This window comes from Gobio gobio, assembly GCF_949357685.1.
Source record: "Gobio gobio genome assembly, chromosome: 18".
Classification (NCBI taxonomy): domain Eukaryota; kingdom Metazoa; phylum Chordata; class Actinopteri; order Cypriniformes; family Gobionidae; genus Gobio; species Gobio gobio.
The window spans coordinates 30891356-30915727 of record NC_137111.1 but is presented as its reverse complement, the minus strand read 5'-3'; the positions used below and the strand labels follow the sequence as shown (position 1 = coordinate 30915727).

The 24372-nt window shown below is 36.1% G+C and overlaps 3 protein-coding genes across 5 annotated transcripts in view; 2 read left to right on the top strand and 1 right to left on the bottom strand.

Annotated features, from left to right (window-relative positions):
- Nucleotides 1-561: 561 nt before the first annotated feature.
- Nucleotides 562-6518, bottom strand: plaua (plasminogen activator, urokinase a). Of its 2 annotated transcripts, XR_013818460.1 has the most exons (12): nucleotides 5804-6518; nucleotides 4925-5018; nucleotides 4783-4822; nucleotides 4518-4662; nucleotides 4279-4376; nucleotides 4151-4192; nucleotides 3789-3966; nucleotides 2525-2676; nucleotides 2305-2445; nucleotides 1833-1981; nucleotides 1193-1741; nucleotides 562-872 (listed from the first exon to the last, which is right to left on the bottom strand). XR_013818460.1 is itself a non-coding variant. In XM_079843146.1 (11 exons), the coding sequence occupies exons 2-11, from the start codon at nucleotides 4979-4981 to the stop codon at nucleotides 1544-1546; spliced, it is 1200 nt and encodes a 399-aa protein (XP_079699272.1). In that variant the 5' UTR covers nucleotides 4982-5018; nucleotides 5804-6518; the 3' UTR covers nucleotides 562-1543. The 2 variants fall into 2 exon arrangements, 1 of the variants encoding a protein (XP_079699272.1); XM_079843146.1 differs by having other exon boundaries at nucleotides 562-1741.
- A 5424-nt stretch (nucleotides 6519-11942) lies between these two features.
- chuk (component of inhibitor of nuclear factor kappa B kinase complex) lies at nucleotides 11943-20921 on the top strand. 2 transcript variants are annotated; one of them, XM_079843144.1, is made up of 23 exons: nucleotides 11943-12094; nucleotides 12305-12367; nucleotides 12603-12707; nucleotides 12854-12948; nucleotides 13053-13170; nucleotides 13283-13352; nucleotides 13459-13547; nucleotides 13629-13718; nucleotides 15201-15325; nucleotides 15433-15540; nucleotides 15627-15762; nucleotides 15954-16148; nucleotides 16249-16351; nucleotides 16517-16640; nucleotides 16737-16888; nucleotides 16969-17030; nucleotides 18328-18437; nucleotides 18521-18570; nucleotides 18704-18812; nucleotides 18939-19086; nucleotides 19874-20001; nucleotides 20131-20230; nucleotides 20329-20921. In XM_079843144.1, the coding sequence occupies exons 3-23, from the start codon at nucleotides 12603-12605 to the stop codon at nucleotides 20386-20388; spliced, it is 2277 nt and encodes a 758-aa protein (XP_079699270.1). In that variant the 5' UTR covers nucleotides 11943-12094; nucleotides 12305-12367; the 3' UTR covers nucleotides 20389-20921. The 2 variants fall into 2 exon arrangements, with proteins under 2 accessions (XP_079699270.1, XP_079699271.1); XM_079843145.1 differs by having other exon boundaries at nucleotides 11956-12156.
- Nucleotides 20922-21680: 759 nt separating this feature from the next.
- The window catches only part of gsto1 (glutathione S-transferase omega 1), a 3426-nt gene continuing 734 nt past the window's right edge, over nucleotides 21681-24372 (top strand). Inside the window, exons 1-6 of the mRNA XM_079842408.1 lie at nucleotides 21681-21900; nucleotides 22104-22162; nucleotides 22887-22995; nucleotides 23101-23323; nucleotides 23415-23516; nucleotides 23653-23759. Of these exons, the coding sequence (XP_079698534.1) occupies nucleotides 22132-22162; nucleotides 22887-22995; nucleotides 23101-23323; nucleotides 23415-23516; nucleotides 23653-23759 (572 nt within the window). The 5' untranslated portion in view covers nucleotides 21681-21900; nucleotides 22104-22131. The remainder of the gene's footprint in view (nucleotides 21901-22103; nucleotides 22163-22886; nucleotides 22996-23100; nucleotides 23324-23414; nucleotides 23517-23652; nucleotides 23760-24372) is intronic.

Below are 24372 nucleotides of genomic sequence, written 5' to 3'. Positions count from 1 at the left end.
TCATTGCGCGGGACATTTAATGAAAATGCAATCGCAAGTATCTTAACTGTGAGTGTAAATCCAATTTAGAAAAATTACATTGAAATGATAATTTTGCTACAATTTTTGCTTGAAGATGTTAAAACACATCTACTCATTTCTGTAATACATTTCCCGTTCACACCAAGAATGATAACTTAAGATAACTATAAAGATAACTAGGAAATATTAGCGTCCACATCAGCAGACATATTGTGCTTATTCTGCCACTTTAAATGCTCGAGCTTGTTACAACAGGACGGATTGTGATTGGCTGACAATGTTTATCGTTCATCACCTGGATAAAATCGATTGCAACAATATCGTTATACAGTAGCTGTGGTGTGAACTCTATTATTCTTTACTGTGAGCGATTTTTAGAACAGCTATATCTTTATTGTTATCTTTATAGTTATCGTACTTGATGTGAACGGTCCTTTCCTCACTGGTCATGAGTCATGACTATATTAAATTTAATACGCACTAAGATTAATATATGAAAGAACTGATCAATAAATGCTTGAAAGAATGCACCAGTTGTTTGTGATTTAGAAAAATATTTATGATGATGCACAAATTAATGAAACAAAAACATGTAAATATTCAAAGCAAGTTTTATGTCAAATATAAAATAAAATGGAATATCACATAGAATTAAGGAGAATATTGTATTAAAGTAAAGACTGTTTTACAATAAGATACAACATTTTGATTTAAAAAAATAAATACATTCATCAATCCTTGTATTCTTGCAATAAATAAAATATTAAATAATATATTTTTAAAAAGTAACAGAGAATAAAACAGATAATACCCAGTCAAACAACAACAACTAACTTTCTGGAGCACTACTCCTTTTTTTTAGGGATACATCGATATAAAAATTTGGTCGATACAGATAACCGATTTATTGGCCAATATACCTTTTTGGAGCCTGATTACAAAAACAAAAGTCTCACCATTAAAAGCCATGTCCCAAGCACACAATTATAATGATGTTCTCATTATACTTTTATGTAGCCAATATGACAGACTTGCGCTGCACATGTTGCACTTAACTGTATTTTCTTTTTTTAATGTGATTCCAATCATATCTCAAGCAATTCAAAAACATCATGACAAATATGCATCTGAAGTGTCTTGGCCGATACCGATATGGTGGCTGATATATCACGCATCCCTGTTTGTTTTAGATTGATTTCAAATGTATAGTTATTGCCACTAACAATTTTAGAAAGGAACAGAAGACAAAATACACCATTTGCAGTTGTCACAAACTGAACATTAAAACAAAAAAAAAAAATATATATATGTATCCTTCATACGCCTAAAAACTGGAATCACTGTCCAATAATAGCAGGAACTTGTAATTATAACTCTGTCAAATATGATTCCTATTGATTGAACAAAAGTAGCTGCCATATATAATCGGAATTGCCTAAATAATTGGCATGTGCATTCAGTGCAGACCAAAACCTGAGTGGCTAAGCATTTACATTTCTGCTGTAAAGTGACCCTGCTATAGTTAATCCTTCTGCGGATACCTGGAGCCTGCTGTATATGTGGGTAAACCAGTATGCCTTGAGATCCAATGGTTGTAGTTGGTGACTTTTGTATAAACACCCGGGTTAAACTTTTCTGCACACTCTTTTCCCCAGCTAATGATACCGAATAAGAACATGGTGTTATTAACTTCACACACCAGAGGCCCTCCTGAGTCACCCTGAAAGCAGAAAAAAGTAAACACATTCATATGTGCATTTCGTACAGTTTTTGATATTCATCCGTCATTAGTAAAATATTTTCTTGTTTACCTTGCAAGCATCTTCATTCCAGTCTCTACCAACTGCGCACAGCATGTTCTCATTAACCTCATGCTCAATGTAATATTTGTGCTGGCAAGCCTTCTGGGAAATAAGCTTCACCTGAGCCTGTTTCAGATGTCGAGAGAACTCAAAGTTACCTTTAAAAAAAAAGATTAAAAAAGCAATGATGACATGTTACATCTTATCTCCTGATTCTAGGATTCTACATTGACGTCCGGAGTGACAAAATGACTACTAAAATGTCTGTTATCTGCTATATTTTTGAGATCCAGTACAGTATGTCATATAATAATTATAATATTATGATATGATCATGCCAGTTTGTGTTATATTTCATATCATAGATCAACTTTGTGGACACGCATGTTGCCTTCCTATCTTGTTGTCGCAGGAAAGTGATCATTGTTATTTTTCTAGACTAGGATACACTATCAGCATACAGCCTGATGTGACATCTTACCCTTTTGATGCCTTCCATAGCCAGCAATCTCACAGTAGAATCCTGTGGGAAGCATTTGCTGGAAAGGGGGAAGACATGCGGTTCTCACAGAGTTCGTCCTCACTGCGCATTGTCCATTGCCGTCCACTATCTTCAACAGGGCTAAAGGAAGTAAATTTGCACTTTTAATTGCTGAAATAATACAATATAAGGCAAATCATAAAATATAAGGCAAACTTACCGATGTCGTTAGAATAGTTTTCAATTATGTAGTCATAGTTCTCATGGACCACAAGTTCGCTCACATTGAAATGCTGCTCTTTGACAGGGTTGGTTTCATTGATGGCATTCTTTCCCAGAATGACAGAGTATTTATTTTTTTGAGAGATGTTACTATTCAAAAAAAAAAAGAAACAATAAAATTATATATATTATATTATAAATTAAACAATATAATTATATAATATTTTATATAAATTTATATTATATATTTCATTTTATGCACCAATGCAATGACACTACATTATGCATTAAGCAATTTTATTGCATACTTGATTCGGATCACGGCATTCAGTGGTCTGATATTTCCTAATATTCGCTGTTGCCCAACTTCTTGGTTTGCAACTGACTAACCACAGATTTGAGTATTATTGCCACCTACTGAAACCTTCTTTGCAATCTAAAGGCCAGTCTCCAACTGCTGGACTGTTTAATAGTTGCTTATTAACTAGTTTTCCTTTTCTGTCCTACTGATTTTTACTGCCAACTGGTGGCATCTTACTAGTGAAAATAAGCACAGAGAACTTTATTATAAGGTAATATTACTGTAATAGCCTACTGTTGCAGTGTTTGTCTTATTGATAAGCCAATTGTTTTGTATGTTGTAGTGGACTATTTATTCTTAGCGGAAGCTTTAGGGTAATATTTTAATATTGCCTATTTGTCGCCATCGCTGTTTGAAATCTGATTTATACTTCTGTGTCGGACCTACATCGTAGCCTCTGTAAATTATATTATCCACTACATGTCGATTTTCATTTATACTTTTGCGTCCTTGTCCGCGTCGACGTGCAGTACACATGCAGAGGGAGCATGTGTACCCCCCTGAGGGACGTGTTCTGGCAGACCAATCAGAGCGCTTGCTTGACGCGTTGTTACATTTTTGGAGAGGTGCACGGTAGGGCACATCGTAGGCTACGCGTGCAACACACAGCCTACGACGTAGCAACGGTGTACACTTGACGCAGAAGTATAAATTGGGCTTTACGCACATCGTGCATCGGCACGGCCTCCTCAATTTTAATGTTTTGAGGAGTTTGTGTGGCTGTCATCCATTCACCGCACCGGTGTGGATACCGTGTGTGGTGAGGATGCTGCCACCTGGAGATAGTTTTGAACCTTGGCTAGTTATGTACTTTCTCAAAAAATGATTTTTAACCAAAAAAGGTTACGGACTGCAGCTTTAAATAAGGTCAAACTTTTCAGTTAATAACAGGTTGACATACCCGTAAGGAAAGCAGTGGGCTGCTGTGAGGACCCAGCATGGAGCAATGAGGGTTCCTCCACAAATGAACCCATTTCCTTTGAAGATAGCTGCAATCCAAGGCTGTGACTCAACATTTGACCTTATTCCTCCTATTATCTTCGTATTGCCGTTTAAGCGGTGCTCCCCACACGTTGATTCTGATTAATACATGAGAAACATCAGAAACATGAAGTCTGTGAGGAGAGATAATGTTCTAGGCAGTGCACAAGGAAAGAAACAGCATTCTAAGATATCCCAGTTAAGGGTTTTCTCAATATTGCCATTGAATTGATTTTTTTTTTGAGAATGGACATTAAAAAAATAAACTGATCAAAAAGTTACCTGTGTCCTGCTTTGATGGTTCAGGTGTTGGTGGACTCTTGGCTGCATGAGCAATAATAGATCATATTAGTCAATCTGTCAGTATTACCCATTACTTAAATGAGCAAAAGAGATGCACTTCTACTTACTCTGCTTCCTTTCCATGCTGGGAATGTCACAATATTCCCGTACATAACGCTTTCCTTTCCTTACAATGCACCACGGCAGAGCCCTGTTATCTGGATTTCTGAAAAAGCAAAATATTCAGAGGTCAGAGGTCTCACCCTAGCTTTTTTTAATAATCCAACAATATAATAGTGCCAGCAAAAGAATCTGTTTTTACACTCCATAAATGGGCAACAAAAATATAAATATAATTAAAGAATACCTGCAGTAGTTATGATAGCAGTTCCTGTAGATGTCACGCTTATTGGTCAGGATGTAATTCCACGTCACACATATCCGTCCATTGATGGTCACTGACACTTTGCCTCTGTATGCACTCTCATTACTTGCATCAAGTATGCACTTATCTGCGAAAAGAAAAGTAATGTATAAACATTAAAATGCTACAAATACAACTTTATGCTGTATCAAATAACACGTTCTTGGAAAAATGTTAATCTAATGTGACAAAATCGAAAAATATTTACTCTTTCTTGGAATAAGGATTTTCCTCCGAGGGTTTTTAATCTAAAAACAGAAATATAAATATTAGCTGTGTGGGAAAAAAGGTTAATTCCATCCAAAGACTCTTGGTAGGAAATTTCACTTCTGTTTTGTTTTTCCACTTACTGCTTCAGTTAAGCTCAGGGCGCATGTGAACAGCAATATTCTGAGAATAAACATCATCTTGACCGCAAACCAGTGTTTTCCTTTTTTGGAGATCCTAAAAACATTTTGAAGAAGTGAGCTATCATAAGACACATCTTTATAAAATAAAAGACACATGCTCTTTCATCATAAGTACATTTGTAATGTGTTTCAAAAATAAATAAATTAGCAAATTGCCAAGAAAATATTGAAATCATATTGACTTTGCAGCACTGACTCTGCAAGTAAACATGCACAAAATGTTAAACCCACCATTGACCTGTTTTTTTTTTCTTCTTCATGCAATTCATTCAGTTATTCATTGTTCACTGCACTATAATGAAATTCCTAAAAATAAAAGTTTCTTGTTGCCATCTTTGGTTCTATGAAGAACCTTTAACATCCATGGAAGCTTTCCATTATGCTTAAGGTCATCTTGAAAAAATCTTTTTATAATCTTTAAATTATAAAAAATATATATATATTTTGAAACCTTTCTTTAATTAATTCATAGCAAGCTATACTTTTAGAAGAAAAGGTTATGTAGGGGTCTGTCAAGCGCTTTAATTTCCATTTATTCATTAATTCTGTTTTAATACAATTTTTATTTTGATTATTTTTTTTTTAAATAAACAGCTTGTAAACATACTTTGTCACAAAACATGAACATGAAAGTATTGCAAAAAAATTAAACATGTTTCCTTTTATACAGAACCTTTTTGGCATAAAGGTTTCTTTAAAATTGAGTCAAGAACCCTGCAGTTCTAGAAGTTATAAAGCAAGTCAATGAAAAAGGGTTGTTACCAAATGCAAATAAGAATGAAAGCAAAGCAGCAGCAGGAAAGTGTTTTGGATGCTTACCTTTCTGACAGACAGTAGAGACCGTTTTCTTGCAGATGTTGCTTTGTAGAGCTGTACCGGGCTTACTGAACACTCGCTGCATGTGCCTGTTAGTGTTCCTCGATTTATAGTGTCGAGTCTATGATTTGCTGAGGGGGGCCTGGCCTCAGGCAAACTGGCATGCACTGTGCAGTAAACAATGAGATTGTGGGTTATGCTTTTTGCGGAAGCTCAAATGTGACTCAGGCTAAATTACTCAAACCTCTTTAATTTATTTCATTCTTCAAAGGAAATCTTCCTTATAGGGACTTTGCCCCTGAAGCAATGGCAATCGTTGTGGTTTTTATATTGCACTGGCCATTTCCCAATATGTCAAAAATTAAATATTTTGAAAGCTAAATGTCTGCGAGGGTTAATATTACTCTGTAAGCTGTAACGGTAATATAAAAATAACTGCAGATTAATTAGATATCAAAACAGATGTTGTCACATCTGGGTGATCATTCATCTGTTTGTCATTGTCAGTCAATTTCAACTCGGAATGAAACTATTTTTAAAGTTGCTGTAATCTTGCATTTCGTCATCGTTTCCTAACATCCGGAGCCATTCACATATATTTTACTCTCTGCCAGGGGCGGTTCTAGACCCTTTTTAGGGGGCTTCAGCCCCCCTAAAAAATGTGTGATTAACCTTTAAAGCATATGAAACTGGCGGGAGGCTTCGGCTTCGTCCCGTCTTTTAGTCAGTGTTTGTCAATCCGCAGTGGCGCCGAGCAGAGCGCACGTCAGAAGCAGAGGTGTGTGCGTTCATCTGAGCCTCATTGGTCTGTCATCGCTCGTCAATGTCAAAATATTCGAGAAAACCAATCAAATCAGAGTAGGCGGGCTTTGTGTTCACACAGAATCTGCAAGGCTAAACGCGAATTTTAGCAGCACGACTCGACGTCAAGTGAGAGAATATAAATGTAAGCTAAGACTCTGCTTCTTTAAGTCAGAAATGTTACACAAAGACAAAAATATTCAGGCAAATGAATAGCCTACACTTTTGTCTAATTTCGCCAATTTGAATTGAAAATAGGCCAATGTGATTCATAATGTAATTAACAAACAAGACATATTAACAGAACCGTTTTCTTCAGATTAGGCATAAGATTAATAATGAATGTGTATATTGTAAATTAATATTATTCCATTTGTAGCCTTCAGTAAATAAATAAAAAAACTTAGCTATTTCAGCCTGTATTGGGCATAAGTTTAGTACTGAATGTGTTTATTTTGTGAATTAATTTAATAAACTTAAAACTTTAATAAACAGTAAATTAATGTGTCTAAGGAAAGTATTCATAAAACATATAAATATCAGTATGTTAATATGTAAACCATATTTACTTTCTTCTCTGACGAAAATGGAAAAACTATATCAGTTAAAGCTCAGCGTTAGGAGGGGAAGAGACTGGGCAAGATAAAAACAGAGAAAAAAGAGAGATGTGGAGATAAGAAAGACAAATAATCTACTGCCCAGTGACATGGTTTTCAAGCTACTGTTATCTAATTTTTTGGCCTTCAGAACATCTTAAAATGCACATATGTAGATCAGAGAAATAAACATTTTCTCGGGGGAGCTTTATAAGTATTACTTTATAAGTATTACTAAACAGCCATCCTATGGATAATGCATGTTAGTAAGCTACTAGTTAATAGCGCAATTTGGACCCTAAAATACCATCACTGGGGGCTAAGCCCCCATAAAAAATGAAAATCCTAGAACCGCCCCTGCTCTCCGCCCACATGCATTCCACTGTTTGAATGCCTGGTGTATGATAACGTTGAAATCCTGGGCTTTTCTGTGATATTAAATTTGTGTCATTTTTAAGGCACCAAACATGATAATGATTTTTTTTTCTTTTCAAAATGCCTCCAAAATCCCGTTTCTCAGTCTCAGGTGATTAATCATAATCATACAGAACTAAACATGATGAATGAGGGGGGTTTCATGAATGAGAGAGCCAGAGGAGATGATGTCACCCTTTTGTCTCTTTAAGAAATGCGCAGACGTTTATGAAATGTTCAGACATGTGTTTCCTGTTCAACACACTACTGAACTTCCAGTATTGCTGTGTGTTTTTTTTTTTTTTTGGCTTCTGTGATGATAATATCTGATGTTTCAGCTAAATATTTGCATCACCTTTTATGATGCTGTGTATCAAGAGTGACTATTGTAGAAATCAATATAACGTTGCCTTTTCAGAAAGTTTAAACTTAAATTTCTCAAAAGGAATATTGTTTAAATTGACTCATATATGTATATTAAGCAGTTTGGCCTGAATTCATTGCAAACCTATAATACTTAGAATTAAACACATTTATGCATGGAGACCTCATATTCATCACCAGATGCACATTTATTTAATAACTAAGTCTGTGGGGGGGGTTTTTTTTCCCTGGAAAGATGATCCAGTAATAAAATATGCTGTTTTGACATTAAGAAATCCTTTCCAGATGTTATCACTGTCCATCCGCAGGCCATTCACTGACTGACTGATGCAGTCTTTATTTCTCAGATTGGTGCAATAAAGAGCTTAAAGACTAGATAAAGAGATATTCAGTCAGAATTAATTTAAAATTATGAATATAAATTAGGTTTTTAATTGAACAAATTTAGACTTTTTTTAAATTATGTTGTTTAGATGCATTAACTGTCTGATGATACTGATGATAGTGGATTTGTGCTTGCATTTTATAGTCTTGAGCACCATCTCTTGGACATTGATGTTAATGTTCACTCATGAGCAACTACATGCAGAGATGTTGTGTTTACAGACTAGTTTAAGATCTATTCAGTTATCTATCAGCCCTAAATACAAAACAAAATCTGCATATACCTTTAATATGATTCCCCAAAACGCAAGCAGTTTAGCAGATTTCACTTTAACCTTCACTAATATGTTTGGATATAAGAAAAAAAAATACCTAGACGTTTCACATTTTTCAGAATTGTTAAGACAAAAAAAATCAAGGAAGCAGTCATGCTTTTCTGGCCGCAATTCTTCTACTGTATATCTATCTATCTACAGTGTAGATTACTTACAAATTGTAGTCTGTTCATGAATACAAATTACATGAAAACTGTAGTTAGTAACATAATTTTAGGTAACATAAACTACTTTTTGATTACTTTAGATTTTGTTTCACCTTACTTTTAGCCTTAACTTATTAATCACATAGATATTTGAATAGGATAATCTTGTACTATAGTCAAATAATATTTAAAAAAGAGAAAATAATTTGTTGAAAATTAGTCATCAACAAAAGGAAGTACGTTAAACATTACATTACATCAGGGTTTCCCAAACTTGAGTTTGTGAAGGAACTGAAGGGGGTTGTAAGTATAAAAAGGTAATAATTCATTAAACCAAAATGTATCATTTTAAAATAAAGACAATCAAAATAAAACTCAAAAAGATGCATGTCTCTGACATGTATAATTTCAAGACTGCACTTTATCTGTATGGCATATATAGGCTACTACACTATATTGCCAAAAGTATTGTGACACCCCTCCAAATCATTGTGTTCCAATCACTTCCATGGCCACAGGTGTATAAAATCAAGCACCTAGGCATGCAGACTGCTTCAAACATTTGTGAAAGAATGGGTCGCTCTCAGGAGCTCAGTGAATTCAAGCGTGGTACCGTTATAGGTTGCCACCTGTGCAATAAGTACATTTGTGAAATTTCCTCACTACTAAATATTCTATGGTCAACTGTTAGTGGTATTATAACAAAGTGGAAGCAGTTGGGAACAACAGCAACTCCGCCACAAAGTAGTAGAACAGTAGAAATCGCGCTTCTCTGTCTGGCAATCCGATAGACAAGTCTGGGTTTGGCAGTTGCCAGGAGAACGGTACTTGCCTGACTGCATTGTGCCAAGTGTAAAGTTTGGTGGAGGGGGGATTGTGGTGTGGAGTTGTTTTTCAGGGGTTGGGCTTGGCCCCTTAGTTCCAGAGAAAGGAACTCTTAATGCTTCAGCATAGCAAGACATTTTGGACAATTTCATGCTCCCAACTTTGTGGGAACAGTTTGGGGATGGCCCCTTCCTGTTCCAACATGACTGTGCACCATTGCACAAAGCAAGGTCCATAAGCGAGTTTGGTGTGGAGGAACTTGCCTACACAGAGTCCTGACCTCAACCCGATAGAACACCTTTGGGATGAATCAGAGTAGAGACCGCAAACCAGGCCTTCTCGTCCAACATCAGTGACTGACCTCACAAATGTGCGTTGTTTCCTTGTTTTCCTTTGTTATTCTATTGTTAGAATTTGTAAAACTGTGTTTTGATATGCCAAATGAAGCTTCATGAGATGCCCTTCTGAGCTATTTTAGAGAACTGGTTGATCATTGGTTGATCTAGCTCTTCATTAGTAAAATTAAAAATTTGCCTCCGCAATTCATCGATTCAAGACATGAATTCATTTACAAAAAAGTCTAATCGAAATGTATAAAAATATGCTTGACAGCTTATGACAACTAGTTCAACGATTTTGTGTTTGATGACTAATGCAAGGAACTAATCCATAGATGTTTTGAGGGGTAAGACTTTTCAACAGGGAACCACTATAATATTTTGATCAACATGACATAAGCAATTGATAATGTAGGAAATCGCAGACAGGTGTGCGTAATCAATTGCATGAATGTACCAAAGCATGTGCACTTTGTTCAAAAGAATGAGAAACTGCTTTTATGATGTGCACAAGTAGGCCAACTAAATAATGTGGAGGTTGAACAAGTAGTTTTGAGAATTTCAGTTGTCAAAGAATGGAATTTTTGGTATCGACTACGCCACCTAGGGACTTGCACCCCAGGATCCCTATAAGGCACAGGCTTTTACCAACTCAAAGCACACGGGTTCGCAATCAACAAAGAAATGGTCTGAGACTTGAGTTCCCCATAAAATTATTTTTATTAATTCAATAAAACTTCAAAACTACTCCCATAAAATGCCCACCCCTTAAAAGAACACTCCAACTATACTTTACTATACACTGTAAAAAATAAAAAAAAATCAGGTATCCAATTGAAAATTTTCAAGTGACCAATCACATCTAAATTTTTCAGTTGGCCAAAATGAATTTCTGTGAATTGATGCAATTTAATTCACAGAGATTCAATTTGGCCAACTAAAAAATTTAGATGTGATCAGTCACTTGAAAATTTTCAATTGGAGGACTGATTTTTTTTTACAGTGTACTATACTATACTATACGATATGGCTAGGCATAATGATATTACGCAGCCCCTGAAAATAGTCCCCAGCACGCTACCTGTGCAAGCAGGTTGTCACGGTTATGTTGACGGAAGTTAGCCTTTTTTCAGGCGCTGCGTAATATCATTGCGCCTTCTGCACCCATGGTACGGCAGCAAAGTTCCTTGATTATTACGCAGGAATGAGAGTATAGTTTCCTAACCGAGTATCAGTCTAGAAAATCACAACTTTTCATTTTCCGTCGGTCATAGAAGCTACACAATGTAACTACAGAATTGTCAAGTTTTAAATAGGAAAAATATCGAAAGTCTTTGGTCATTTTTGAGCGCGATGCTAACGGTCTAATCAAATTCAATGATCTATGCTAAGCTATGCTAAAAGTGCAACCGCCAGATCCGGAGATCGGCTGAATGGATTTGAAAATGGTTAAAAAAATAAAATAAAAAAAACATTAATGAGCTGAAATATGTATATCAGCAGTAGATCACAAAAAAAAGATAATTCAAAACAAATAAAAACAAAACAAAAAACAAATATACAATCATACAGGGCTGAAGGACATCTAAGTTACCTTTGGCACCCCTGCTAAAAACTGTACGTTATCATGCAATTAATAAAAATAAACTTTAGTCTATTATTTTTTATTTATCATTTATCCAATGATTTATAGGCTAGATCACGTAACGTTAGGCCTAGAGAGTTTACAGGAAATTGTGATTTGAAGATCTAAACAAATTTGCGTCACTTTCATTACCATTTTCTGAAGCTCCTCGATGACACGCTGAGTTGAAATCAACTCCACGAACTTTATTCTGTCTTTCTGTATATGGCATCGGTTATGGCCAACTGACCGTAGATCATCGCTGACGAAACCCAGGCGGCTCCTAACGCACCGCGCATGCGCGGACATTGTTTCGATTTTGACTGGAGTAGCAGCTGACTGGCGTGGCCGCCGTCAACAACAGTTTTCACACAAGTGCGCAAGTCAGCGCCACTGTACCCAATCATCCTTTTTAGGAAAGCAAGATTTAGTTGTTTTAATTTTCAGGTGCGGTCTGTTCCTCGTTTTTATCGTGCCTGGTGTTATGGAAAGCTGACATTTGGGGGCGTGTAAGACTGCAGGCTAATATTTCACATCGAGTTGTTTACGTGTAGCTAGTTAGCCAGTTAGCAAATCTAACATCCGACCTGATAGCTCGTGTAAGGATGAAATGGATGGCTTTGTTGTTTCCTATGGATTAATACGTTCGTTTGACAGGTTCCACAATTCTCCACGTCAGATGTGGTCGGTTCAAGCAAGTTAGAAACAAACTGACGCAAGGTAAGTCACTACCGGCTGACACTTTGTATTAGCTCGCCTGCTAGCTGTTGCCCGATATCAAGGTAAAAATATCTCACTTATGATTCTTCATCTTCGCTGTTTACAGTAAATAATATCATTATAGCCTCTCTATAAGGCCTACATCTTGATCAAACACGTGTAGCCGTCATAGTATTGAATGACAGTGATTTTTGCATTGGAAATGTCTGATGAGGTGTATTACTGATGTGTACAGATGGAGAAACCCCCATTCAGACAGAATCAGGTTTGTGGGTCATGGCTTATGAAGGAGAGGCTGGGGACCGGAGGATTTGGCCATGTCTACCTGTATCAGAATCAGGTATCATGTTACTACTAACTACTGTATTTGTAATGTGTTGTTTTCTCTTTCCTATTGTTGCATAGTTATCATACCTTTAAAGATGATGAAAATATTGAATGTTATTGTTTTCCATTGTTCACTCTCAATGCTATTATATCTTGCAGGAATCTTCTGAAAAAATTGCTGTGAAGCTCTGTCGCCTTGAACTTAATGCAAAAAATAAAGACAGATGGAGTCGGGAGATCCAGATTATGAAAAAGTGTGTACATCTATGGCAATCAAATTTTTATAATATATTACTAACATCGAACAATTTTAAATGATATATAATATAATTTGTCATCTTTTCATTCCACTTTTCAGGCTGAAGCACCTTAATGTGGTGACAGCAAAGGATGTGCCTGAGGAGATGATGCACATTGCCTTGAATGATTTACCACTTTTAGCCATGGAATACTGTTCCAAGGGAGACCTTCGAAAGGTGTGTGTGTGAGTGAGTGAGAGAGACAAGGGCCTTTTCCTTGCATCATCTCTTGTGCCCTCTGTTGACATTTATACTAACTCATTTCTGTTCTTTGTATTCCTTCTTGTAGTTACTGAGCAAACCAGAAAATTGCTGTGGGTTAAAAGAGAGTGAAGTGTTAGCACTACTCAATGATGTTGGTAATGTGTCATTTAAAACATTTCAAACTGTTATTTGTATTTTTGGTGTTTTTTATCATCTCTCATTAAGGGTGGTAAGTAAAACAGTATATTTTATTTTCAACAGGTTCTGGAATCCAGTACCTTCATGAGAATAAGATAATTCACAGAGATCTCAAGCCAGAGAATATTGTGCTACAAGATATCAATGGAAAGGTATTTACTATTTAGTAGTTTGATTCTTGTTATATAGACACACCTTTTCCAACCAGAACTCTTGTTTTGATCTCTCTGCAGCTCGTCCACAAGATAATCGACCTTGGCTACGCCAAAGACCTGGACCAGGGGAGCCTATGCACTTCATTTGTGGGGACTTTACAATATCTGGTATGTCTTTGCATTAGTCAGTGAAAAGAAAAGGCGATTATCACAATTCAACATGCATTACTGTTCAGTATGTGGTCAGTACAATTTGTTTTTTGAAAGTTAATACTTTGCTTTAGGAAGGATGCATTAAATTGGTAGTAAAGATATTTATAATCTTACAAATTATTAAAGAAAATCATATTTCTAATAAATGCTGTTCTTTTGAACTTCCTGTTCACCATAGATCACGTTTACCAACCACGTACGGTGAACTATAGTTCGTATTTATTGACTATGACAGATGTATTCTTCAAAGACAGCAAAAATGAACAAACAGACAACAGTGTTTTTGTAATACAACCCCATTTCCAGAAAAGTTGGGACATTTTGTAAAATGCAATAAAATCTAAATCTGATTTGTTAATTCACTTGAACTTTTATTTAACTGACGAAAGTACAAAGAAAAGTTTTCCAATGTTTTCACTGACCAACGTAATTGTATTTTGTAAATATAAAAAAATTTAGATTTTGATGGCTGCAACACACTCAGAAAAAGTTGGGACCGAGGCAAAATAAAGAGAAAGGATTTTAGAATATCCTAGTTAAACAGTTTTGAAACAGTCCACAATAAGCAGGTAAATTGACCTTCATGCCCTCAGATGGCATTGCATGAGAAACCATCATGGTACTGTGTTAAATATAGCCACATGGGCTCAGGAGTACTTTGAAAAACCATTGTCGCTTAGCATAGTCTGCTGCTGCGGCTGCATCAAGAAGTTTAACTTGGATCTCTGTTACGCAAAGGAGAAAGCTATACATCATACGTGCAAAAGACAGTGGAAATGTATGCTGTGGTCAGACGAGTCCACATTTGAACTTGTTTTTGGAAAAAAACAGATGTTGAGTCCCAAAGACGAAATGGACCATCCAGACTTTCAGTAGCGATAGGTGCAAAAGCAGACATCTGTCATGGTATAGGGGTGCATCAGTGCACATGGCATGGGTGACTTGCAAATGTATGAAGGGACCATTAGGTACCAAGACCAATGCAGGCCTCATCCTGCACATGCAGGTTTCATAGACACTACACCATAGAGAGGATGTGTTTGACTGGCCTGCCTGCAGTCCAAAGCTGTCTCTTATTGAAAATGTATGGCCCATCATGAAAAGGAGAATCGGACAATGATGACCACTGACTGTCTTGTATCAGGCAAATGTGTAATTAAAAGGAAAGGTGATGTGACAGTGGTAAACATGCCTCTGTCCCACCTTATTTGGAGTGTTGCTGCCATCAAAACCAACATTTGTTTATATTTACAAAATACAATTAAGTTGATTCAATAAAATAAAGGTTAAAGTGAATGAAAAAGATCACAGACTATTGATTTAATTGCATTTTACAAAATGCCCCCCATTTTATCTGGAAATAGGGTTGTATATATCCGTTTATATATTTTCCTAATATATTTATATATCTTGATTAGATCATGTCATTTGTTTCAGGCTCCAGAGCTGTTTGAAGGCAAGTCATACACAGTCACTGTGGACTATTGGAGCTTTGGTACAATGATCTTTGAGTGCTGCTGTGGATTTCGCCCATTTCTTCACAATCTCCAGCCTGTGCAATGGTATATGTCCTGATAATCTGCATATTGATTATGCCAAAATGCTTCTATCTTACTTTCACATGGAATCCATTCATATAGTCAAAATAGAGCATATTTGCTTTTTCTAGGACAAGCAAAGTGCGAAACAAAGGTCCTAAGGACATAATGGCTGTGGAAGATATGAATGGCGAGGTCCGCTTTTCCACCCACCTTCCATACCCTAACAATCTGAGCAGGTAGCCTTTATACAGACCAAAAGACCTTGCTTTTTAATTGCTGTTACCCTTTTTTCTGGGTTGACCAATTGTTTTTGGCACTGCAGGACACTACTGGATCCCTTGGAGGGGTTGCTACAGTTGATGCTGAAGTGGGACCCAGTACAGAGGGGAGGAGGATTGAATCCAGACACAAAACAGCCCCAGTGCTTTACTATTCTAGAGCAAATACTGAGCATGAAGGTTTGCCATTGGCATTACTGCATTATTACATGAAAATATTACATATTTACTCTGTTAATTTAGGCTCTCTTCTGTACTATTGCAAATTGCTAAAGTTTATCTGCTTAGTTTGGATCAGTGATGTCCTCCTGTTGTTTTGTCATGGATAAAGTCATTGGTTGCAAAAAGTTGACACATGATTTGTTTTGTAGGTTGTGCACATCTTAAACATGACTACAACCCAGGTTCACTCCTTTCTGCTTAGCCCGGATGAAGGGCTCCACCCTCTGCAACAGAAGATTGAAGCCGAGACCAAAATCAAACTTTTGAATCAAGAGCTTTTGCAGGAAACAGGAGTCACTTTAGATCCCAGGAAACCTGCTGCACAGTGTGTGTTAGATGGAGTAGTAAGTGTTTTTTGGCCTCTTCAATGTGTTCTCATTCTCCAAAATAACATTTTAGTGAATCAGCTACAATGTATTTCTCTTTTTTTTTTTTTACCATTAGAGAGGATGGGACAGCTACATTGTATATCTGTTTGACAAGAGCTTGACCAAGTACTCGGGAGCACTACCAGCTAGAACAGTTCCTGAGAGTGTGAACTTTATCGGTAAGAACTGATTTATTTATTTGCCGCCTCTTATAGTTTTGTTTATTTAGATATGCTTGCAGGAGACTATGTTTTTCAGGTTTTTTTTATTATAGCTTTTTATTTGTACTTTGTGAACTTTCAGTAGGACTTCCAAAAATGTCTCTACCCATCTTTCTGTTTCAGTGCGGGAAACCAAAACTCAGCTCCCTCTGAGTGCCCTCAAGAAGGTTTGGGGTGAGGCAGTTAGTTACATTTGTGGCCTCCGAGAGGACTACAGCCGCCTCTTCCAGGGCCAACGTGCAGCCATGTACGTGCATTATATTACCGTGCTCATTAATGTGTATAGCTTGTGTTTTGGGACTTTTTCTACTCCTAATTCAATGTTGTTTTTCTGTGTTTGTAGGTTGAGCCTTCTACGCTACAACACCAACCTTACAAAATTCAAAAACATGATGTTTTCATTTTCCCAGCAGCTGAAAGCAAAGCTTGACTTTTTTAAAAGCAGCATACAGTATGACTTGGAGAAGTACAGTGACCAGATGCAGTACGGCATATGTACGTTTTTTATGTTCTCAATGTTTTTGAATTGTCAAACATTAGTGATGATAACCAAATCAACCTCTTTCTTTCTGAAGCTTCCGAAAAGATGCTGAAGGCTTGGCAGGACAATGAAGAGAAAGCTGCTGCGTTCGTACAGGTGCTGAGCTCAACACTATGGATTTTTTTTCTACTGGCCCGGTCTCATAAAATGAGAATAAATAAAAGCATTAGCACAACTATAGAACAAACATACAGTTTAAATAAACAGTGCTTGTCAGGATGTTCAGGTAGGTCTAATAGTAGTTTTCAGGTACATAAATTGAATAAAGAAATCAAATGCAAAATAACACTGTCTTCAATATAAATTAAATATAGATGAATCCTTATTAAAGTTACAAATGTTATTTAATCAAGTTCAGTGAGGTATTTTTTTGATTAACATTAATGACACAGACAGCAGCAGGTTTATTATCAGGTTGCCGTCATTTTAAGCCCGAATGCCCAGATCGATTATATAGTGTTAACTTTTCGTGATTATTATCGTCGTATTTACTACTGGGAGCGTTTTGGTACCCGTGTTTACGATTTGGCCTTGCCATCCTGAACAATTTTTGCTGTGACTTCTGTGACTGGTGTTCTTTGTTATTTTTTTCCGCAAAAGCTACATCACTATGCCTTATTATTAAAGTAGTGCATATTTAAAGATATGAATAATCATTGGAAGCATGTTGTATGTTTTATACAGTACACAGCAAAAATAGCATGTATTTGACCGAAATTCCAGAATCATCAGCAAGCTGACTAGATTTAGATTGCATGGTGAATGTTTATATGGTTTTCTATGAATGGGACACTACATTTTATTCAAAATTAAACATCTTCAATACATTTTGGCTTTTAAAAAGATTTGCCCACGAAATAGGCGAGGATGAACCTGGTATCCCGATTCCTATTCTTTCTGACCACCAAGCACTTGAACACATCAAGCTCGTAATCACGTGATGGCAGCAGTAGTAGAGTACCAAAAGTTTGAAGTCAGTCTGACTGTTTAAAGTTTTTGAAAGAAGTCTCTTATGCTTATCAAAGCTGCATTTGTTTGATCAAAAATACAGCAGAAAACGTAATATTGTGAAATGGTTTTACAATGTAATCTAACTTTTCTAATGTTTAAATAATTCATTTATTACTGTGATTTAAATGCATATCTTTTAACAGTAATGATAATCTTTTTAACATTATACATATATTTACTGTAACTTTATGTTATGATGTTATGTTAATCTGTTATGCATCCTTGCTGATTAAAAAATACCAGTATTAGTTTATTTAAAAAAAAAAAATTGACCTCGAACTTTTGAACGATAGTGCGTGTATAAATTATCTTGTGGAACTTTATTGTTAAGTGAGATGACATTGTTTTAGCAACAACTTACAGGTTTTGTTTATTTTTGAAGGTGGCAGAGATTGGACATCTAGATGAGGAAATAATGGCTCTGCACTCAGAAATTGTTGAGCTTCAGAGAAGTCCTTATGCTCGTCGTCAAGGAGATGTCATGGAGCAACTGTAAGCATATTCTTTCAGCTATGCTTATTCATTCAGCACAAATGCTTAGATCTTAAACCTATTGAGATCTTGTCTCAACACAGGCAAGAGAGAGCAATTGAACTCTACAGACAATTGAAGGCAAAATGCAAAAGTAAGTACAATCCCGGCTTGCATGCTCATAAGTGCATTATATTCAGTCCATGTCTGTGTATGCAAATGACATATCACTACTGTTAGACAAGTGAGTTACTGGGCCAGTATATAGTGTTCTTTATCTCTCCTAGTGCCAGACCCTCAGCATGGCTACAGTGACAGCTCTGAGATGGTGAAGGTCATTGTACAGACTGTCCAGAATCAGGACCGGGTACTAAGGGATCTATATGCACATCTCAGGTAAAAAGCATTTAATACTATCCAATTCACAATTAAACTGGATTTAGTGATTTTGTATGTTTACTGTTCAACCTGCAAACTAAGTTTAATAAAACATACCGTTGCCCTTATGTCTTTTATTTGCAGTAAAATCCTTCTGAGTAAGCAGAAGATCATCGACCTCTTTCCTAAAATCGAGCGGAAGCTGGATAGCATTAAGGAGGCAGACAGCACTGTCATGCAGATGCAGATCAAGAGACAGAGAGAGTTCTGGCACTTACTGAAGATTGCCTGTGTGAGTCACATGCTTCTAATGTCTCAGGGCCAGATATGCTTATAATGTGCACATGGCCCACATGATCAAGGGCTTTCCATTGTTACGGTTTAGTGTGTATTGGTGTGGGCAATATGAACAAAATCTTATATAACAGAATGACTGCTTTCATATTAACATTTATGCTTGAAATAAAATTAACAAATGGTACTTACTCTGATCATTCAGTCTTAATCGGAACTTGATAGACATAAACCTAAAAATACACTAGCATTCAAAAGTTTGGGGTCAGTACGATTTTTTAAAAATAAATTAGTAGTTTTATTCAGCAAGGATGCATTAAATTGATTTTTCATTATTAAAAATGGTTCTTTTTCAAATAAATGTTGTGCTTTTGAAAAATATGTTTCCACAAAAATATTAAGCAGCACAACTGTTTATACATAATTTATAGTAAGAAGAAATGTTTAAGTACCAAATCAGCGTATTATAATGATTTATGAAGGATCATGTGACACTGAAGACTGGAGTAATGATGCTGAAAATTCAGCTTTGCCATCACAGGAATAAATTACATTTTAAAACTGTGCTTTTGACTAAAAAATGCAGCTTTGGTGAGTGTTAGATTTAAAATTTACTAACCCCAAAGTTTTGAACGGTAGTGTAAGATTATTCATAACAAATAAATGATGATGAACGGTTTCATATTAAGTAACATAAATAAAAAAACTTCTGAATAGATAGCCATATACAAATCACTTGTCAAATTTTACGCGATGAAAAAAACATTGAATGTGTTTGTCTTTAGGCACAAAACACCACACGAAGCTCTGTGAGTCAGAGTGGAGAGATGCCCTCCTCACTGTCGACATGGAACCAGACTCAAGCCCAGTGCTCCTCCCGCCTACCCATGTCCCTGCAAGTGCCACCAGAGGGGTAAATTTCTCTTCCAATCCTTAGTGAGCTGCCCACTAGTAGTGATAGGAACACAACCTCCACTGTGGCTGAGCTGATCAGTGTATGTGATGAAGGGTGTTTGTTTTACATGCTGCTGTTTGTTTTCAGTGATTCAGTCAATCATTTACTCGAGGAGAACCAGCGCTATTTGAGTCAGCTGACCAGTTTACTGCAAGAAACCTCTGAGGAGAAATCGGAGAGCATAATGGTAAGTGCTTTTATGCACTTCTTATAAGTTCATTATGAAATTCTGCAGTAATACACTCACAGCTTCGGAGTGAAACATTTTCCCTCTTTTTCCCACAGACTCAAGACTGGAGCTGGACTAAATATGAATCCCTGGTTGTTAAATCACAGCGTTTGTAGAGTCACGGTTTACGCTGTGGCAGGAAGTAATTGTAACAGTCATTCTTTTAAAAAAAAACATTTACTCATCATCACTGGATTGGGGTTGTGTTGACTTGTATTATTTGTTCAACATAAAATAACTTCTTTGTCAGTATCTGCATTCATTTTGCAGTCTTGTAGCAACTCTATATATTTTGAGGATGCATTTTTTATTGACACAGAACATCAACATGCAAACAAAATTCAGGCAGTGTATCTCCAGAAATTAATTTATTTACATAATCCATAGTTCTCTAGATGGGCTGATTGTACTTTCATTTTAAGTGGTCGAGGTGTTTTTTTTTTTTTTTTTTTTTTTTTTTTAATATAGTAGTTCAGCATCTGCACTTTAAAACCTCACTGTGAATGTTTGGAAAGGTGTGATGTCCGGCAGTGAAATTGGTCATGTTCAGTTGAGTAACTTTTTTGAAATACTATGACTTGTGTGAAGCCCTAAGTAAAGGTAGAACAACGATGAGGATGGTAAAGGTGTGATTTTTTTTTTTTTTTTTGGTCATGGAAAACAGGTAAACCCTCCTGTTTTTGAGTCAGAAAATATGTTTGGTCAGACATATACCTACTAGCACAGCCCTGTTATATTTTGGATTTAGCAGTGATGGCAACAGACATCTTCATAACAAGTATTGGTGGCTAAGAATGAACGTGATCAAATTATAATCAATTCAGCCATGTTATTCCCTTTGTAAGCTACATTTTCAACCATGTTTTTGTCCAAAGATGATCGTTTCCCACAAGACGGTTCATCACAAACTATTGTACACCATTTTGCATATTATCTTTTTGTTTTGTTGGATTATTATATAATATTTCAGATATGGGTTAAAAGCATCTTATGAAAGAACACTTTGGTTTTAATGTGTTTACTGTATACATGACAAAGTAATTAAAGTGATATCCATTATGTTATCTGTGTGTTGTGAAAGACATTTTTCTAACCACAGTAATCAGATGGAGCTCTTTATTGATCATTTATTTTAACTGTAAATCAGACTTTTAAAAATGATGACATATAAAATGTTGCAATTTGTCTATATCAAGATCCACAAGGCATTTTTTAAAATACCCACCTCACCCAATACAGAATGGATAAAATCATTTTCATGTTCTGGAGCAAATGCCAGTGTTTGCATAGCAACAAGAGAGGTCAAAACGTCGACACAAAAGAGTTACGATTAAACCAACCACAAGTCGGTATGCAAATAAATGTACAAAATGCAAATAGGTGTTTAAAATACTTTTTGAATGCTTTTAGTACATTTATAAAAGGGAATGTCACAAAAGAAACAACGCTTTGCACACCTATATGATCTTTAGTCAAGAAAGAGAAGTACTAGGTGTATTTTTAATGAGGACTTTTATTTTGAAACGTTTGCAGTGTGGTCATTTGATACTTGAGAGATGCCCTCTCCAATGTAAATATAAATTTCCCATTTATTTCCGAAATTGTGACAAGTCACATAGTTAAGAGAGGTAAGTATCATTAACTGCTTCTTTCAGTTATGTTTCTTATCCTTTTAGGCTCGTTGTAATGTAAAATGATTTGATTTAGCAAAGATCTTTCTGCAAGACCACTTTCTGGTTACCCAACTTCCTACTTAAATAATAGCTGTGGCGTCTTTAGCCAAACACGCCAAAATTAAATAATGGTTTTCAATTTATTTTAATCCTTGCAGGTCTTACAGGGTAACGCTGATTAAAATAATGGCAGCATCTCAGAAATGTCTTGGAAAAGGTAAGGCGTCAAATTAATCTGGAGACGAAGATTTTTAATTTTTTTTTCTTCATTATAAATAGTTTAGGGCTATTAAAGCAAACATAGCCGACTAAAGTAGCCTACTGCAGATTCCGTGACTGAGCAGAAATGTTTACAATTAATCCACCTTTTATATATCTCCATAACATGTTCAGATGCGTCTTTGTTATGTTAGGAAACTGGGAGTTTAAGTCATTTCATTGTACACTAGAGTTCGCTTGAAAACTCAGTGATGTAACAGTTGGCTTAAAGTAGTGCTGACAACAGCATGACAGTGCACTTTCATGAAATCACCTATTAGCAATGGTATTTATGATTGTGCGGATAATAAGGGTCAGATTGCATTGGTGATTTCTTGAAAGAGTAATACCTGTTGTGATTTACCTTTTGATCTCTGTAACTTTTTTTGTCATTTAAGGACATGAAAGGACTGTTAACTTAAAGTTAATTTTCATATTAGCCATTTTAGCCATATTTTGTAATCTTATGCCACATATGTGCGTATAAAAAAACTGTAATTAATACTGGTAAAGGAAAAAACACACATGTGTAATGTATTCCATAATGACAACATTATTGAAAAGACATTTTGGATCATTGAAACATGTAGGCCTACAAATGACTTCCAATGCTATACATCAATGCCGTTGCAACAATAGGTAGATCAAGTCTAACATGTTCTTTTGTTTCATTTGTGCCACAGGAAGTGCTGCTCCTGGCCCAGTGCCAAAGGACCATATTCGCCTCTACAGCATGAGGTTCTGCCCTTTTGCCCAACGGACAAGATTGGTACTCACTGCCAAGGGAATTAAGTGAGTACAAACACGAACTGGCATTAGTATTTAACGTAAACATTGTTTCTGCTTTGAGTGAAAAGAAAAGCCCCTATGAATAATTGTATTTGTATTTCACCATAGACACGACATTATCAACATCCATTTGAAAAATAAGCCTGATTGGTTTCTGGAGAAGAATCCTCTTGGTTTAGTGCCAACGCTGGAGACCCAGAGTGGTCAGGTGATATACGAGTCACCAATCACCTGCGAGTACCTGGATGAGGTCTACCCTGAGAAGAGGCTGCTTCCATCTGACCCGTTTGAGAGGGCCCAACAGAAAATGCTGCTGGAGCATTTCTCAAAGGTATTTACTAACGCACAGGGATATTACATATAGTCTTGCTAGATTTAATCAATGAAATGTTTTCATCAATATAAATGGATGTTCTTTTTAGGTGACTCCCTACTTCTATAAGATCCCTGTAAGCAGGGCAAAAGGAGAAGATGTGTCTGCACTTGAAGCAGAACTTAAAGAGAAACTCTCCCAATTAAATGAGGTTGGTTGGGATACCAGTTATATTATAATGAGTGGAATAAAGATTTCTGATGTCATGGGATACTTTTCAGTTGAGTTCAATTATCACTTCCTCTATAAACGTGTGCTTTCTCTATATATTTAATGTCTTTTGTCAGACCCTTGTCAACAAGAAGACCAAGTTTTTTGGAGGAGATTCTATAACAATGATTGACTACCTGATGTGGCCATGGTTTGAGAGGATGGAGATGATGGATCTGAATCAGTATGCTTTTATCTTCTTTTTATTACATTTATTAAGTGCACAAGCAACAGAGAAAGAGAGATCATATGTTGTGGTTATGACAAACAAATCTAGTTTTACTTGCCATTTAGTTTAACCCTCATCCTTCCCTCGGGTCATAATCGGTGTTAATCGGAGTGGTCCAAGACCCTAGGACTTTTGTCACACTTGAACCACGAATGCACCAAAAACATTGACTGGATTCGAGGAGTTTTGTGGTAGGAATGCGAGGAATGCTTCAGTACACTTAGAAAACCCTAAAAATGCTCAAAATTCAAACTAAAAATGCTAAAACTACCAAAAAATGATTTTATAATGTCTACATGTGTATCTGAATGCATACTGAAGAGAAACTTTAGGACCCAGCGGAACAGCTCATTTGCTCCATATAGAGCTATATGGCATCTAGTGGCAAGAGTCATGAAATATCATGTTATATTATCTTTTTTCCACAAGAGGTCGGCAAAGCAATGTACATTGAGACCCAATGTAAGATATTTTGAGCTGAATTAAAAGGGTTGTGTATGAAATTATGAGTTATTTTGAATTAAAGCTGAAAGAATGTGCTTAAATTACAATTTATGTATTATTTATT

Excerpts from the sequence above, each read along its gene's own strand:
- plaua (XM_079843146.1), bottom strand. The coding sequence starts at position 4,981 with ATGATGTTTATTCTCAGAATATTGCTGTTCACATGCGCCCTGAGCTTA. Across the intron at positions 4,377-4,517 it reads TGCTATCATAACTACTGCAG|AAATCCAGATAACAGGGCTC; the intron begins GTATTCTTTAAT and ends TTGCTTTTTCAG. Across the intron at positions 2,677-3,788 it reads GCCCACTGCTTTCCTTACGG|TAACATCTCTCAAAAAAATA; the intron begins GTATGTCAACCT and ends TTTTTTGAATAG.
- chuk (XM_079843144.1), top strand. The coding sequence starts at position 12,603 with ATGGAGAAACCCCCATTCAGACAGAATCAGGTTTGTGGGTCATGGCTT. Across the intron at positions 16,149-16,248 it reads AGTGTGTGTTAGATGGAGTA|AGAGGATGGGACAGCTACAT; the intron begins GTAAGTGTTTTT and ends TTTTACCATTAG. Across the intron at positions 19,087-19,873 it reads ACTTACTGAAGATTGCCTGT|GCACAAAACACCACACGAAG; the intron begins GTGAGTCACATG and ends GTTTGTCTTTAG.